Genomic DNA, 12,082 nt, shown 5'->3' with positions numbered 1-12,082 from the left:
AATCAATCTTTTTGGGGCGAAACAGGGGATATCTCGATCGGGCGAGAGAACGGGGGAATCCCATATGACCCAATATATTTGACAAGTCGCACTATATGTCAACCCAGCTTGCATCGTTATCTCCCGGAACTTGAAAAGGAACTTTTGGAATACCAACAGGCATAAAGTAAAAAGAATGTAAAATTATATTTCGCTTTGATTGTGGAAGCGTAATACGTAATGTAATACGTAATAATGGTCTTATCTTAATAATATGTAATATTATATTTCACTTTGATTGTGGAAGCGTAATACGTAATGTAATACGTAATAATGGTCTTATCTTAATAATATGTAATATTATAATATGTAATATTATATTTCACTTTGATTGTGGAAGCGTAATACGTAATGTAATACGTAATAATGGTCTTATCTTAATAATATGTAATATTATAATATGTAATATTATATTTCACTTTGATTGTGGAAGCGTAATACGTAATGTAATACGTAATAATGGTCTTATCTTAATAATATGTAATAATGGTCTTAATAATATGGGCCTTTATCATATTTTATACATAGATAGACTAAGGCCATAAAATAAAGAAAGGCGGAATGAATGAAAGAGAATTCTTACGAATAGGTCCTTTGAATGATGAACAAATAGGGATGCATTCATTCATAAAAAATAGGATCAACCCCCATTGCGTATTGATACTTATCGAGTATAGAATAGATCTGCTTCTCTTTTTTCTTCTGAGCCGAATTCTTCCCTTATTACTAATGGAATAGAACAAACATTAATCCTTTCTCCGAAAGAATCCACCGAAAAGGGGAGGTATTCCAATGCAATAAAGTTACATAGTGTCTATTTTTCGTTGATTTGATAAAGGGGTATTTCCATGGGTTTGCCTTGGTATCGTGTTCATACTGTCGTATTGAATGATCCCGGTCGCTTGCTTTCTGTTCATATAATGCATACAGCTCTGGTTGCTGGTTGGGCCGGTTCAATGGCTCTATATGAATTAGCTGTTTTTGATCCCTCCGATCCCGTTCTTGATCCAATGTGGAGACAAGGTATGTTCGTTATACCCTTCATGACTCGTTTAGGAATAACCAATTCATGGGGCGGTTGGAGTATTACGGGGCGGACTATAACAAATCCGGGTATTTGGAGTTACGAAGGTGTGGCCGGAGCACATATTGTGTTTTCTGGCTTGTGCTTCTTGGCAGCTATCTGGCATTGGGTATATTGGGATCTAGAAATTTTTTGTGATGAGCGCACAGGAAAACCCTCTTTGGATTTGCCCAAGATTTTTGGAATTCATTTATTTCTCTCAGGAGTGGCTTGCTTTGGCTTTGGCGCATTTCATGTAACAGGATTGTATGGTCCTGGAATATGGGTGTCCGACCCTTATGGACTAACCGGAAAGGTACAACCTGTAAATCCAGCGTGGGGCGTGGAAGGTTTTGATCCTTTTGTTCCGGGAGGAATAGCCTCTCATCATATTGCAGCAGGGACATTGGGCATATTAGCGGGCTTATTCCATCTTAGTGTCCGTCCGCCCCAACGTTTATACAAAGGATTACGTATGGGAAATATTGAAACCGTCCTTTCCAGTAGTATAGCTGCTGTCTTTTTTGCAGCTTTTGTTGTTACTGGAACTATGTGGTATGGTTCAGCAACTACCCCCATCGAATTATTTGGTCCTACTCGTTATCAATGGGATCAAGGATACTTCCAGCAAGAAATATATCGAAGGGTTAGTGCTGGGTTAGCCGAAAATCAAAGTTTATCAGAAGCTTGGTCTAAAATTCCTGAAAAATTAGCTTTTTATGATTACATTGGCAATAATCCGGCAAAAGGAGGATTATTCAGAGCGGGTTCAATGGACAACGGGGATGGAATAGCCGTTGGGTGGTTAGGACACCCTATCTTTAGAGATAAAGAAGGGCGTGAACTTTTTGTACGTCGTATGCCTACTTTTTTTGAAACATTTCCGGTTGTTTTGGTAGACGGAGACGGAATTGTTAGAGCGGATGTTCCTTTTAGAAGGGCAGAATCGAAGTATAGTGTCGAACAAGTAGGTGTAACTGTTGAGTTCTATGGTGGCGAACTCAATGGAGTGAGTTATAGTGATCCTGCTACTGTGAAAAAATATGCTAGACGTGCTCAATTGGGTGAAATTTTTGAATTAGATCGTGCTACTTTGAAATCCGATGGTGTTTTTCGTAGCAGTCCAAGGGGTTGGTTTACTTTTGGGCATGCTTCGTTTGCTTTGCTTTTCTTCTTCGGACACATTTGGCATGGTGCTAGAACCCTGTTCAGAGATGTTTTTGCCGGTATTGATCCAGATTTGGATGCTCAAGTGGAATTTGGAGCATTCCAAAAACTTGGAGATCCAACTACAAGAAGACAAGTAGTCTGATGCAAGATTGCTTTGTTATTTTTCGCTTCTATTTTCTGTTTGTGATTTGACATAGGCTGCTGTAAAAATCTTGATTAAAATCGCTGCCTTTTCTTTGATTCTTGTTCTTTCGTTATTTTATTCGGGAGATGATTCTAAATAAATAGGTACGGAAGCTATAATTGTAAACCACGATCGAATTTATGGAAGCATTGGTTTATACATTCCTCTTAGTATCTACTCTAGGGATAATTTTTTTCGCTATCTTTTTTCGAGAACCGCCTAAAGTTCCAACTAAAAAAATGAAATGATTTTTCATTATCTCAATTGAAGTAATGAGCCTCCCAATATTATATTGGGAGGCTCATTACTTCAATTAGTCCCCGTGTTCCTCGAATGGATCCCTTAATTGTTGAGAGGGTTGCCCAAAGGCAGTATATAAGGCGTACCCAGTAAAACTTACAAGTAAACCAGATATAGAGATGGCGACTAAAGTTGCTGTTTCCATTATTATATAATTATATAAATAATATATATAAATATAAATATAAATAATATAAATATAAATATAATTTCAAGATCACAATGGATCTATGATAAGATCGTTTATTTACAGCGGAATGATATACAAAGTCAACAGATCTCACTGAATACAAAATAAGATTTATGGCTACACAAACCGTTGAGGGTAGTTCTAGATCTGGTCCAAGACGAACTGTTGTAGGGGATTTTTTGAAACCATTGAATTCGGAATATGGTAAAGTAGCTCCTGGATGGGGAACGACTCCTTTGATGGGTGTCGCAATGGCTTTATTTTCGATATTCTTATCTATTATTTTGGAGATTTATAATTCTTCCGTTTTACTGGATGGAATTTCGCTGAATTAGATTCACAAGAACCACGAAGCCTCGCTTTTCAATACAAAAAGTGAAACTTTTAGTTCTCGGATTTTTTTTAGCCCATTCTATTTTGGTAGTTCGACCGCGAAATTTTTTTTGTTTCTGTATTTCCGGAATATGAGTGTGTGACTTGTTATAATTGATCCTATTGATAGTACAGAAAATGGGTCTGTCCTCTTGATCGAGATAGTTTTATCCCGTCGGATAGCCATTCTAGTATCTGGAGCACGGAATATATGAAATGGATCACGAAGTATTCGAACTATGATTCATACTTAATATTCAAACCTCGCGGCCGGACTCAAAAAAAAAAAAAATTTTCAAAGAAAGAGGTTTTTTATTTATAAATCGAGAAATTTATTTCTTCTTTCAAACTCTCATTTAGTTTATGCTTATTTTGATCAAAGGACAAACCTTTCTTTTCTTTGTATTTTTATTTATTATATCTATTCTATTCATTGAATAAGTGATGATCCAATAATTCTTACTCAAAGAATCTTTGGACTTAGTTTGAAGGTTTTATTGAATCATCGCGGTTCTGGTATGAATCTGAAGTTTCAATTGATTCATAGGGTCTTAACAAGAGAATTCCTATTAAAAATAAAGAAAACAAGAATAAAGCCACATTCCATATAAATAACAAATCAAAGCAAAGAAAAAGAAAAGAAATAAGTAGGTAAATAGAAGATTCAAGAGGCCTGATCAACATAAAGACGAATGCGCCGACTTGATTTTTTGGCATTATAATTACAACTACAAAAAAGAGCTTTCGGATTTTTACTCTTTTGTGTCTTCAGATAAAATTGAATGAAAAGATTAAGAAGTTTCAAACTTTCTATTCCATATCCGTTTCAGCTATTATTTGGGTGTTTTTGTTTGAGCTGTACGAGATGAAATTCTCATATACGGTTCTCAGGGGGGGAGTCCTCTTGGTTTACCTATCTCAATAAAGTCTATGATTGGTTCGAAGAACGCCTCGAGATTCAGGCGATTGCAGATGATATAACTAGTAAATATGTTCCTCCTCATGTTAACATATTTTATTGTCTAGGAGGAATTACGCTTACTTGTTTTTTGGTACAAGTAGCTACAGGATTTGCTATGACTTTTTACTATCGTCCAACCGTTACTGAGGCTTTTACTTCTGTTCAATACATAATGACTGAAGCTAACTTTGGTTGGTTAATCCGATCAGTTCATCGATGGTCGGCAAGTATGATGGTCTTAATGATGATCCTGCACGTATTTCGTGTCTATCTCACTGGTGGTTTTAAAAAACCTCGCGAATTGACTTGGGTTACAGGCGTGGTTCTGGCTGTGTTGACTGCATCTTTTGGTGTAACAGGTTATTCCTTACCTTGGGACCAAATTGGTTATTGGGCAGTCAAAATCGTAACAGGCGTTCCGGAAGCTATTCCGGTAATAGGATCGCCTTTGGTAGAGTTATTGCGTGGAAGTGCTAGTGTGGGACAATCCACTTTGACCCGTTTTTATAGTTTACACACTTTTGTATTACCCCTTCTTACTGCTGTATTTATGTTAATGCATTTCCTAATGATACGTAAGCAAGGCATTTCTGGTCCTTTATAGAGAATATAGACCATAGCTATATTGTAACCAATCATTTATCTTATTACTTGCCAATCATTTATCTTATTACTTGGGGGAGGAACAATAGTATTTCATTGCTACAAATATGGATTGTTGAAAAAAAAAAAAAAATAAGACATGTATTTGGATATTTCCTTTCAACTCCACAATATTCTATTATTTATTTGATATGACATGAATAGTTGAAGGGAATTCCCCGAAGAGAAAATGGATTATGGGAGTGTGTGACTTGAACTATTGATTGGGCCATGCAGAAATATGCCTTTATCTGCTACATTGGAATTCACAACCAAATGTGTCTTTGTTCCAACCACCGTGTAAGCCCCATACAAAGGATAGGCTGGTTCGCTTGAAGAGAATCTTTTCTATGATCAGACCTGACGATGTCGTGTATGAACAGGGCTCCGTAAGATCCAGTAGAATAAGTGATTTGGCATAATGCAAATTAGATTTTATTTATTTATTTTTATTTTTTTTTTACTTTCTTATCTTAATAGTATGAAAATACATTCATTTCTTCTGCATCGACCCGATTTATTATTATTATACTATCGGAGTGAAACAAGGGATCTAAAGAAGAGCAAAGGCTAGACTATATTAGTAACAAGTAAATCCTTTGTATGTAAAAAATCTCGATATATTTTTGGGATAAAGGTGAATCGCAAGGCCTAAGACGACCCAGAAAGCACTTGATCACGATCAACTTTGTACGCCTACTTGGGTATTGAGCATTTACCTGTAAAAATGGCATTCCTTGGAATGTATAGTTGCAACTTCGTAAAATGGAATCAGGTAACTTTTTTCTTACATATGAAATCATTCATATATGTGTGGATAACATATAGATTCATTTTATATGTATCCGTTTGTATCCATTTGATTCGATTGATTTTTGCTTGAGCCGGATGATGAAAAATTATCATGTCCGGTTCCTTCGGGGGATGGATCTAGAAAAATTCACCTATCCTAATAACAAAAAAACCTGACTTGAACGATCCTGTATTAAGAGCTAAATTAGCTAAAGGTATGGGTCATAATTATTATGGGGAACCCGCATGGCCCAATGATCTTTTATATATTTTTCCAGTAGTAATTCTCGGTACTATTGCTTGTAACGTAGGCTTAGCGGTTCTAGAACCTTCAATGATTGGTGAACCCGCGGATCCATTTGCAACTCCTTTGGAAATATTACCTGAATGGTATTTCTTTCCTGTATTTCAAATACTTCGTACAGTACCTAACAAGTTATTGGGTGTTCTTTTAATGGTTTCAGTACCTGCGGGATTATTAACAGTACCTTTTTTGGAAAATGTTAATAAATTCCAAAATCCATTTCGTCGTCCAGTAGCGACAACCGTTTTTTTGATTGGTACTGCGGTGGCCCTTTGGTTGGGTATTGGAGCAACATTACCGATTGATAAATCCCTAACTTTAGGTCTTTTTTAAATTGAATCAATTTTAAAATAAAATATCATGATGTGCGTATCTAGGGAGTAGTCACTTCAAAGTCAAAGTGAATTCTCCCTAGATACATTTATTCAATTCTGGTCCCAATATATGGATTGTGCTGAAGGTTCAAAATCCATTTTCGTTTTTTTTTTTTTTTTCTAATTTTCTAAAGTAAAAAAAAAAAAAATGAAATAAATCCTAAATCCAATGGATTTAAAATTTTGGTAAATCAATTTCGCAATGCTTTTCTACTTCTTTTCTAGAATGCCCAATATTTGTTTTACATCTTCTATGCGAAAGTGTTCAATTTTCATAAGGTCTTCTTGACTGTTATTCAAAAGGTCCAATAATGTATGTATATTGGACTTTTTGAGACAATTATAGATCCTGGGAGGCAATTCTGATTGGTCAATAAAAATATATTTCAATGCTATTTCTTTTTTCTTTTTTCTTAGTTTAGCTAATCTATCATGAAAAGGAAAAAAAGGTAAAGTAACGTTGTGTTGATTGTTTTCTAAATGTAAGTTTTCTTCTTCCGCATCTAGAAAGGGAATAAATAAATCAATCAAATTCCGAGAGGCTTCATGAAGTGCTTCTTTAGGAGTTAAACTTCCATTTGTCCATATTTCTAGAAAAAGTATCTCCTGTTTTTCATTATCATTCCCATAACAATGAATACTATGATTCGCATTTCGAACAGGCATGAATACAGCATCTATAGGATAACTTCCGTCGTGAAAGTTCTTTGGCGTTTTTATACCGTATCCTCTATTTCTCTCGATTTGTAATCCAATACACAAATCAATTGGTTCGGTTAGGCTAGCTATATGCTGTGTATTATCAACGATTTCCACAGAAGGCGGTAAGATGATGTCTTGAGCAGTTACATATCCGGGACCCTTGGCACAAATAAAGGCGTTACGAGTTCCATACAAATTACTTCTCAATACAATTGCTTTTAAATTCATTAAAATTTCATGTACTGATTCTTGAATACCTACTATGGTAGAATATTCGTGTGGTATTTTCTCAGATTTTGCACGTGTAATACATGTTCCTTCTATTTCTCCAAGCAAAGCTCTTCGCATCGCAATGCCTATTGTGTCGGCTTGGCCTTTCATAAGTGGAGACAGAATAAAGCGTCCATAATAAAGACGCTTACTATCTGTTCTTGATTCAACACACTTCCACTGCAGTGTCCGAGTAGAGACTTTTACTTTCTCTCGAACCATAGTAATATTATTTTATTTGATCAGATCATTGAATCATTTATTTCTCTTGAAATCTCTTTAGTGTTTATTTCTACACACGTTTTTTTTTAGGAGGTCTACAGCCATTATGTGGCATAGGGGTTACATCCCGTACGAAACTTAATAGTATACCACTTCTACGAATAGCTCGTAATGCTCCATCTCTTCCGAGACCAGGACCTTTTATCAGAACTTCCACTCGTCGCATACCTTGGTCTACTACTGCTCGAATAGCATTTCTCGCTGCGGTTTGAGCAGCAAAAGGAGTCCCTCTTCTTGGACCCTTGAATCCACAAGTACCGGCGGAGGAAGAAGAAATTACCTGACCCCGTACATCTGTAATAGTAACAATGGTATTGTTGAAACTTGCTTGAACATGAATAACTCCTTTTGGTATTCTACGTGCACTTTTCCGTGCACTACTGCGCCCATTCCTACGTGAACCAACTTTTGGTATAGGTTTTGCCATATTTTATCATTTCATAAGGATAAGTCAGAGATATATGGATATATCCATTTCATGTCAAAACAGATCTTCTATTTTTATTTGTTCATCGCTTTCTTTAAGATTAGTTTCTTTTCTTTAACTTTAAGGAGTTCTTTTTAGAATAGAAAGATTATCCTTGTCTCTGTTTATGTCTCGGGTTGGAACAAATTACGACAATTCGTCCCCTCCTACGGATTAGTCGACATTTTTCACAAATTTTACGAACGGAAGCCCTTATTTTCATAGTTGTTATTCCTTAAATTTTTCCGAATCTACTTATTGGAAGAAAATAAGTTTCTTGAAATTTTTGAACCTTGAATTGGATCCCCCTGAAAGGAATCTTGAAGTTGAAAAAACTACCTAATCGTTCGAATCCTTGTTGCGGAGTCTATAAATTATACGCCCCCTGGTTGAATCATAAGCACTTACTTCACTTTTGTTGACTCTATCCCACGGTGGTATACGTATAAAACTCGATCGGACCCTTCCTGAAACATAACCTAGAATCAGATCTTCATTATCTAAAGGAATCTGGAGTGGACGTGATTCACTAATTAAACCTCCATGAATCCATTTTTGTTCTTTTATTCCAGGTAAAACTTCCTTGACGTATCAACTACTGTAGGGCAGGAGGAGTTCTATTAGACAACCCGTGCTTTTTTTTTTTCACAAATGGAAAGTTTCGGATTCGGATACAATTCGGATGTTAGACAGATTACCATATATAACACAAAATTTCTCCGCCGATTCCTTCTAGTCGAGCCTCCCGGTCTGTCATTATACCCCGAGAAGTAGAAAGAATTACAATCCCCATCCCGCCTAAAATTCTAGGAATTTGTTGATAGTTAGAATAGATTCGTAGACCGGGTCGACTGATCCGTCGTAAATTTAAAATAGTCTATATGGTCCTTTCCTATTCCTTCTATGCCGTAGGGTTAAAACCAAAAAATATTTGTTTCTTTCCCGATGTTTCCTTATGTTATCGATAAAACCTTCTCGTAAAAGTATTTTAACAATGTTTTCAGTGATGTTAGTAGATCCTATTCGAATCGTTCCTTTTCTATTCATGTCAGCATTTCGTATAGAAGTTATTATGTCAGCAATAGTGTCCTTACCCATGGTAAACTAAAATTATTGTTGCTCCCGAATTTTGATATAACCAACATGTTCTTTTTTTTTTTTTACTTAGTAAAGGTATATACGTGAGACACAATCTACTAATTAATCTATGTCATTTAAATACTCTAATTTAAATACTATAACTATATTGAATTGAGGTCTCGTCTTATAATACCTCAGGAGCTAATGAAACTATTTTAGTGAAATTTAACTGTCTCAATTCCCCGGCGATCGCACCAAAAATTCGAGTTCCTTTTGGATTTCCTTTTTGATCAATGACAACTGCAGCATTGTCATCATATCGTATTATCATACCGTTGTCGCGTTTGAGTTCTTTACAAGTACGTACAATTACAGCTCTGATCACTTCTGATCTTTCTAGAGGTGCCTTTGGTACTGCTTTCTTGATCACAGCAACAATAACGTCACCAATATGAGCATATCGGCGATTACTAGCTCCTATGACTCGAATACACATTAATTCTCGGGCCCCGCTGTTATCTGCTACATTCAAATGGGTCTGAGGTTGAATCATTTTTTTTAATCTCTTCTTTCAATGGAACAAAGGACGAAGAAAAAAAGAAATATTGTTTGTCAAAAAAAAAAAAAAAAGGAAACCCGCAATTGTTTTTTTTATTCCCAAGACTTCTTTCCTTTGGTTCTATATTCCTATCCTGAAATAATGAATTGAGTTTTTATAGGCATTTTGGACGCCGCTATTGAAATAGCCTTTCTTGCTATATTTTCGGCTACTCCGCTCATTTCATAAAGTATTCTGCCCGGTTTAACGACAGCTACCCAATACTCGGGAGATCCTTTCCCCGAACCCATACGTGTTTCTGTAGATCTTACCGTAACTGGTTTGTCTGGAAATATACGTACCCATATTTTTCCACCACGGCGTACATTTCGTGTCATTGCGCGGCGCCCCGCTTCTATTTGTCTAGATGTAATCCAAGCGGGTTCAAGTGCTTGAAGAGCATATCTACCGAAACAAATGCGATTACCTCGATAAGATATTCCTTTCATTCTTCCTCTATGTTGGTTACGAAATCTGGTTCTTTTTGGGTTATAGTTGATGGTTGTTTATTAATTCCATCTCTACTACAGAACTGGACATGAGAGTTTCTTCTCATCCAGCTCCTCGCGAAAAAAATGACTAAAAAATATTTTATTTTATTCTTAAGATATATAGGTAGTTACTGAATAATAGATTGAATCCTGGGATTCTTTGCTTTGAGATTTTATCTGATCTATTTGAGATTTTATCTGATCTATTATAAATTTGTATATCTTGTTTGGATATATATTGGATATATATATAAGTAATTAAACATGGATTCTATTTATAGATAATGTCTTATCTTGTTTTTGTTATAATGTTATAACGAATCTTTATTTTGTTTTGTCTTTTTTTATCATATTCATCTCGGATCGACAAAAATTTAACAATCAAATAAAATGAAAATAAAATTTTTAAAATGAAAATAAAAAAAAAAAATGAAAATAAAATTTTTAAAATGAAAATAAAATTTTCGCGGGCGAATATTTACTCTTTCAATATCTATTTCAGTTGTCGGGTTAACTCATGACCTCTCAGAATCAGAACAGAATAAAAAGAAATGAAGTGGTCTCTGGTTTGTTCCGCCATCCTACCCGATAAATCATTAGGATTCGTTTTCAATAGAATCCTCTGCATTCACGGGTTCCGTCGTCCCCATCGCTTCTCGATTAATGCTTAGGTCTGAATTCTCCAATGGAGCCTTAATTTAATATTTAATAAAAATTTAATATTTAATAAAAATAAAAATTTAATATTTAATAAATAATATTTAATAAAAAAATTTGTTAATTTGTTCTTTAGTCAACCTTCTCAGTCTTTATTGACTTAAGGCTCTTGATTTTTTCTTCGATGAACAGATATTCATCTAATTATTGATGAATCTCTATTGATGCTCTATTACATTGCTCTTTATGAGATGCTTCGTAGACCTTACATATTGGAATCATATATCATTTCATTTCTATTTCTTTTTCTCTCTTTCTCTCATCCTTCTATTTATCCACATACTTTTTTATTTTGCTTCACAATTTAGATATATTCATAATCAGATTGGTTTTTTTTTACTTAACTTAATGCAAAAAAAAAGATTTCAGTTGCTATAATGATATGACCAATATATCATATCTTGACTGATTCTTTGGATCCAGATAATCCGAAGCGATGAGTTGGTTATTAGTGCTATAGTTATTAACTTATACTGTGGTTCGCCCATTTTTTTTTTTGAATCCTAAGCCTAAAAACCCAACGAGTCGCACACTAAGCATAGCAATTATATCAAATGATCAATCAAATTTTTATTTAACCTTATAGAATATAGAATTTAGAACTGCTCATTTTTTTATTGAACATAAAAAAATGAAAGAATTTGTCATTTTTTGTTCTATCGCAGAATAGAACGTAAAGACAAGTAGAGTCTTATTCTTATTATTCTTCATCTATAAATATCTATAAATATCCAAATTTTGATTCCTAATACCCCATAGATAGTTCGAACTCTATAGGAGCAATACTCAATTTTCGCTCCAATCGTTTGTAGAGGAACCCTACCTTCCCGGATCCATTCGACACGCGCAATTTCTTTTCCGTCGATACGCCCTGCAATTTGTATTTGAATTCCTTTTGTATCTGCTTGCTCAGTTAATTCAATAGCCTTTTTCATTGCTTTTCGAAATGAAACTCGATTCTTTAATTGTCCGGCTATAAATTCGGCAAGAATATTAGGGTGCCCGTAAGGATTTGCAATTCTTGTAATAGCAATCTTGAGTTTTCGGTTCATACAATTAAGTTCTTTTTGCACATTCATCTGTAG

The 12,082-nt window shown here is 35.0% G+C and overlaps 1 protein-coding gene across 1 annotated transcript; it reads left to right on the top strand.

Moving 5' to 3' along the window:
* The first annotated feature begins 3,015 nt into the window (after positions 1-3,015).
* LOC149508921 (cytochrome b6) lies at positions 3,016-6,520 on the top strand. The gene is made up of 2 exons (XM_089757791.1): positions 3,016-3,416; positions 4,242-6,520. Exons 1-2 carry the CDS (start codon positions 3,411-3,413, stop codon positions 4,881-4,883), a joined length of 648 nt encoding a protein of 215 aa, XP_089613917.1. The 5' UTR covers positions 3,016-3,410; the 3' UTR covers positions 4,884-6,520.
* Positions 6,521-12,082: the final 5,562 nt, after the last annotated feature.

This window comes from Durio zibethinus, unplaced genomic scaffold (genome assembly GCF_047325235.1).
Source record: "Durio zibethinus cultivar Kanyao isolate XHJ-2024 unplaced genomic scaffold, ASM4732523v1 HiC_scaffold_284, whole genome shotgun sequence".
In the NCBI taxonomy this organism is placed as follows: domain Eukaryota; kingdom Viridiplantae; phylum Streptophyta; class Magnoliopsida; order Malvales; family Malvaceae; genus Durio; species Durio zibethinus.
Note: the sequence above shows the minus strand (reverse complement) of the source record. Positions and strands in the feature narration are given on the sequence as shown.